This window comes from Phytophthora ramorum, assembly GCF_020800215.1.
Source record: "Phytophthora ramorum isolate Pr-102 chromosome Unknown Phyram_PR-102_s0016, whole genome shotgun sequence".
Classification (NCBI taxonomy): Eukaryota; Oomycota; class Peronosporomycetes; order Peronosporales; family Peronosporaceae; genus Phytophthora; species Phytophthora ramorum.
The window spans coordinates 219,262-225,261 of record NW_027150662.1 but is presented as its reverse complement, the minus strand read 5'-3'; the positions used below and the strand labels follow the sequence as shown (position 1 = coordinate 225,261).

Below are 6,000 nucleotides of genomic sequence, written 5' to 3'. Positions count from 1 at the left end.
TTCTCGTCTTGGTGTTGACACCCACCCCGCATACAGGACAGTTGATCGCTGGTGGTGTGTCAAGCGAGAAGCATGTTTTGTGCTATTTCGCTAAGCGTAGTGTGCTTTACATCCAAGGGGTCATCTCACATGACCGAAGAAGAAATTCATCTCAAACGTAGAACCAAATTGTGTTTATGTAGCATGCTGCGTTCGTTGGCGTCATGATCAAGTAGGCTTTTACCGATGAATTTGTGAGTGCAGCGTACAAAGCCCTTGACATGTTCATTAAGTATCGTTTTAGGGACGCGAGGTGTAACAAAGCATTTATGATACTATTTTCTTGTAATAATGGCTTCGTGGTGGCTTCAATACGCGTCTGACTGCAACAAATATCGGGTGTTCACTGCGATTGTTGCGCTACGTTAACGGATGCTCTGCCAAACGCATTCGAAGCGCGATGCTCTGACTCTTTAGTTCATCAAATAGATCCTATCTAGAGTAGCGTTCCAATGTTCTTCTTGCCAGAGATGCCATAGTTCTGGTACGAGTTTCACGGCGAATCTGTTGATGGGTAAATACTATTCGATTATGGTGACAATGGCAGGGTGTCTTGACTGCTCGAGCGAGCACGTCAGCTGGTGCTTAACCTTTTTGGTACTAACCCGAAGTATGCGAATTAAAAGTCCACTACGGACCCATATTCACGTCGGGTAGTGAAAGGGCTAATGTTAGTAAGAGCAGTATCCTGGCCCAATCCAATATTTAGCCAAAAAGTATAGAACATTATCCCTGAATAGTGATACTACTACTAGTATCAATATCACTTTTATGCTACTATTAATATTAGAAGATGGCATTATCATAGTCGGTAGTATATATACTTATCTTACCGGTAGATCAAAATGTTTATCATTACTACTATTAACCGCTCAGGCCAATCCACATTATCGTCCATATTATCGTTATTAGTGTGCAAACCTGTGCTTTATGGAGGTGTGGTGGCTCAGCCACCGTGGCTGTATACGAGTAAAACATGCATCGGGCGGGGAATCGCTTAGGCCCCCAGCGGCTCGGCCTCGACCTCTTCCTCGCTCTTGACGTCGCCCTTGGCCGCGAGCTGGGACGGCTCGTGGTCGTCGCACTGCGCGACCCACTTGCTCTTGACCGGCATGATGTGGCAGTTGATGCGCATGACCTTCAGCCCCTTCGTGACCTCCAGGTCCACCTGCGTCCAGTTGTTGCGCTGGTCGGGCATGGTGCAGATGTGGCCCACCTTGGGCTGGCCGCAGCGGCCGCACTTGTACAGCTTCCGGTTCGCGTCGTCGAGAGCCATCTTCTTGCTGGCCGATGAGGAGGCAGAGGTGCTCACACTGCGACGCGGCGGCGAGCGGCCCGGATTGAGGTCTGCGGGACTCGGCTCCTCCGGAACCGAGAGGAAGCCTAGATTCATCTGGGACATATCCACCGATAGCCCCGACGAGCGGTTCGGACCGCGCCTGCGAGCGGCTGCGCGGGGCGGCAAGTTGCTTCCTAACGACGAGCGTCGGCCGTGCAGCGAGTGCACCGCCCCGCTGGCAATCTGAGGCGGCACCTGGAACTGGAACTGCTGCATGTTGGGCTGTGGTGGCGCCGGGAACATGGTCGGGTCCTGGAAGCTGGCGAACGGGTTGGGGTACCCTTGGTTCGGGTTCATGTTCTGCTGCTGAGCCGACTGCATCTGTTGCTCCTTGGTTTGCTGCGCCAAAATGCGGAACTGGTCCAGATTGTGAAGCAGGTCCACAGGGTTCGAGTGGTGCCTCGAGTGGTGGTTCACGGGGCGCTTCCGCTTCATCTTGAGCTCATTTACTCCCTCTTGGATGCGCTGCGAGCGGTAGGCGACGGGGGACGCGCCCCCATTAGTTCCGCCATTGTCGTCCGTCGTCGCTGCGTTCACCACCGGTACCTGTTGCTGCTGCTGGTCGGGGTTTAGCTCCGACCACGATAGTTCCTTGAGGAACTCATCCATTTCTTGGAACGACTCTCCCTGAGGCGTCGCGGAACCCGTGAACGGCATGGGGTTGGTGATCGGGGATTCCCCATGGACAGGTGCAAAAGGCATCATGTGTTGTTGCTGGGGAAAGCCCATACCGTTGGGCCCCATGACAGGCGTGGAGATGACGCTGGGAGCCATGTTGGCCATGCCGAAGGCCTGCAGCACGTCCGGATTGGAACGCACGCGCTTGTGTTTGTGCTGCGGCGCCACGCGGTAGTTGGCCCCCACGGCCGTCGAACCGTTCGGGTTGAAGGAGAAGGAGAGTGGCGTGAGCAGGTCGTCGCTCTCGGCCTTGGGCGCCATCATGTTGGTGGGCGATGAGCCGGGCACGTCGCTGTCCAGCAGCATTTGGTCGTCGGGCGCCACGAAGCCGGCGGGCGCGTTCACAGAGCCGTCAGCGGGCGCGTCTCCTCCCTCGAGGAAGTTGTAGTCGAGCGGCAAGCCGTCGAACAGGTCCAGCGTCTGCGCGTCTGCCATGGGGACCGGTTGGGAGAATTCTGCTATAGAGGTCGAAGCTCTTGTGAGTTCGGTGCGTGCAAATCGAGTTTGGAAGGGACTGGTGCGACAAATTCATGCAGCCTCGGATTGGTCAAAACTCTCTAAACCCTAGCCCTAATCTACCAGCTGCCGCCTTGATTCAAAATGGCTACATTATGCAAGCGGCGGCGTCGCAACCGCACTGCAACGGCTTGACGTGTTTGCACGCATCACGTTTGCCGCTCAAGACGCTGTTAACAAACACTTTCTTAATACTTTCTTCATACATATTATCCACGTGGGGAGGACGCGCGGTTACCCCTCGCTACAGGCTACAGAGTGTGCGGGAACGCCATGGTCGGCGTGCCGCCGCCGAAGCTCGAGACGCCCATCTCGTACGTCACGGTCTCCGCCGGATGGTGCTCCACCGTCTGATAAAAGGTTGGGTCCAACGCGCCAGCCCGTGCAGGATCTTGCAACAACGCCTGCAACAACGCACGCGATCGGCCGAACGCAGTCAGCAACCAATTTTCAAGCCCAGATCGCCCTCAAGCCGGCGCCGCGCCAACGAAGCGATGCCATCCGTGTCAACTCCAGCAACAAACGTTCGACGCGGCGGCGGCCTTCTTAGAAAAGAAATTCACTCACCTGCAGACTCAGCGGGCTCAGCTGCGACGGATCCTGTCGCGGGTACGGGTCCCACATGCCCGCGCCGTTTGCGCCAGGCTGCTGAGACTGCTGGCCTTGCTGATGCTGCTGCTGTTGCTGCTGGTTGTCGCCTATCCGGGACATAGCGTCAATCTCACCGTTCGCGGCGGGGACGGCGGCCGGGAGCCAGGCCTCGCTCCCATTCTGCTGCTGGTCGGTCTGATGAACAGGAGACGCGCTTTGGCTTCCAGTGGACGTTTGGCGCTCGTAGTATCGTGGGTCATAACCATTGTTGGTCGCGTACTCCTGACCCTCATACTGCTGGGGTGGGGCGTAAGGCTGCTGAGCGTAGGCAGCGGCGGCATACAAATTCGGGTCGCCGCTTGGAGAATGGCCCATTAGCATGCCTCGGTTCTGTTGGTACGGCTCCGCCTTCAGGTCCTCCGTGAGCATGGCGACGTGGCTAATGTGTTGGCCCTGCTGCATCTGCGCCTGCTGCTGCAAGAGTTTCTCGTGGAGACGCATTTGCTGCATTTGTTGTTGCTGATCAAGCTGCTGCACTGCTTCGGCGTTATGCGCTTGCAAGTGCTGCTGCTGCTGCAGAAGTTGCATCTGTCGCTGCCGCATCAACGCCGAGTTGTTGTATCCTATGGCCGCCTGTTGTGCCGCCGCAGCTTGCGCTTGCTGTTGGTTCTTCTTATGCTGTGCGTGTGAAGCCGCAGCCTTGCTCGGGTTCTGCTTCAGCGACTTCCACCGGATCTTCACCGAGTCCTCCGTACGACCCTTCAGAAGCTGAGAAATCTGCGACCACTTGTTGCCGAGCCGTGCTTGGGCGGTGAGGATCACCGAATCCTCCTCTTCAGTGTAAGGGCCCTTATTAATGGCTGGATCCAGGTGGTTCTTCCATCGTTCACGGCACTGCTTGGGCGTACGTCCTGGGATACGCTCAGCGATCTGGCCCCAGTTGTTGCAGCCTTGGGTCACCAGATACTCGAGCACTTGGTCCTCTTCGAACGACCAGTGCCCCTTCACCAAGCCCGGCTTTAGCACCTTGCGCCAACGCTGAAGGCACTGAGCGTGATTGCGCCCAGGGACCAGCTCAGCAATAGCCTTCCAGTTCTTTTCGCCGTGGATACGCACGCTCTCACGGAGAGCCGAGTCTTGACCCTTCGTCCAGCGCTTGGTCGTCGGAGCATCCGGGTCTTCCCCCAGCTCAGTGTTTCCATTTGAGTTTTCTGCGTTCTCTTCATTAGCTGCCACCGGCGTTCCTGCATCGGAGCGGGTGCGCTGCGTGGGCTTCTGCTCGCCTTGGACAAGCGTGCGGCTACTCTGCGGACGGTCACGCTTTGCTGCAGACACGTCGTCGTCCTGTGTCGAGAATGTCGCACTGTTGTCTCCCGGGATAAAGCCCTTCTTGTTGATTTCCAACTCGCGCAGGTTCAACTCCGAGTCTGCAATGTGCGAGTTGCTCAGCAGACGTCCCACCTGCGAGATATCTTCCTTGGAGATCACCACCGATGACGAGGACAACGAGCGTCCAACGACAACACCGTCGGCGTTGGGCATGCCCGCTAGGTGCTGGGCCGTTAGCTTATGCCCATCAGCCTCTTTGCTGGAAATTGCACAAAACGTAGAGCAGTTAGCGCAATTAACACAGACAATAGTTGCACTAGGATGTCGTACCCATCGGGGCCCACCACGGCATTGAACGAGTGGAACTTGTTGGCGCCGCCGTTGAGCATCTTGACGCGGCTGGCAGCTGCAGAGAGAGAGCAAAACGTTAGCATCAAAATCATGGAAAGAAAAATGATCTGGCTGAGCGCACCGTTGAGTGCCTGCTTGCGCTTGAGGTGCGACTCCATGTTGTGCTCCTCCTGGGCCTGCACCTCGGCCAGCTTGGCCTGCTGCACGAGGAACTTTTTGCGTAGATTCAGGATGAACTTCTTCTTGCCCTCGACGGTAGACTCGGCCATGGCTTTGATCACGCGGAACTGCTTCTCGTCCCGCAGGCGGCCCACGTAGCGGCACAACTCGCCACTCTCGCTCGGGGACAACCCGCTGAGCGACATGAGGAAAAGCCGCGAGGCCTCGGCAGGCAGCGACTGCAGCAGCTGCGCCAACAAGTCTCCAAAGTTGTCGGTCGCCGCCGATTCCGTGGGCGGCGCCGGCTCCGGCTGGTTGTCGATGGCCGTGTCCGCCATGCTTGGGCCGTGTGCGTGTCGTAGAGAAGAGGGGCGGGTGCGCGCGCGGGCGAATATTGCCTTTTGTCTGCCAGCGGTCGTTCTCCCCCTTGTCGCTGCGGTTTCCCCTTCCCCTCTGCAGAAACCCTCATCATTTAATATCCCTGTCTTCGGACTGCAATTCCATTTGCAAGGTAAGCGTATAAGTGAGGAGCTGTCATCTCTGAAATTGAATACTTCGCCACGACCGCTTTGATTGTCGAGTGACGGCGAGGGCGCGCGCTTGTGGGCACTTCCGCCCTGGTACGTCAAAGCTCCCTGCTATAGACTAAGACGGCGGAGAAGAGTCCGGTGGCGCCGCTGCGAGCGTGTGGCTCGAGCGCAGCAGAGACTTGCCGTTGCCGCCTGCGGAAGATTTCCACCAAGTGACTCTTTGGCCCATCCCCCTGGTGTCCTGGCGTTGTACGCCGCCTCGCGAAAGGATGTTGCTTCACTTAGACAGAATGTGCAGCAACGCCGTTTGGCGCGCAAGTTTGGATCGCTTGCTGGACCAGCAGTGCCGATGAAAGCGTGGTTGATGGCACGGCGAATCGATGGCGAGGTCGAGGAGTCTTCAATGCGCGGTGAGGCAATCGCATTGCAGCGCTCTCCCCTCCTTATTTTCCGGACCGACAGGCAGAA

General features: G+C 57.1%; 2 protein-coding genes across 2 annotated transcripts; both read right to left on the bottom strand.

Annotated features, from left to right (window-relative positions):
- Positions 1-1,036: 1,036 nt before the first annotated feature.
- On the bottom strand, positions 1,037-2,491 carry KRP23_12715 (uncharacterized protein; the record flags this gene model as incomplete). The annotated part of the gene is made up of 1 exon (XM_067883339.1): positions 1,037-2,491. One exon carries the CDS (start codon positions 2,489-2,491, stop codon positions 1,037-1,039), a length of 1,455 nt encoding a protein of 484 aa, XP_067738794.1.
- A 332-nt stretch (positions 2,492-2,823) lies between these two features.
- Positions 2,824-5,340, bottom strand: KRP23_12714 (Transcriptional activator Myb; the record flags this gene model as incomplete). The annotated part of the gene is made up of 4 exons (XM_067883338.1): positions 2,824-2,976; positions 3,140-4,751; positions 4,823-4,898; positions 4,965-5,340. The coding sequence occupies 4 exons, from the start codon at positions 5,338-5,340 to the stop codon at positions 2,824-2,826; spliced, it is 2,217 nt and encodes a 738-aa protein (XP_067738793.1).
- Between the last annotated feature and the right edge of the window lie 660 nt (positions 5,341-6,000).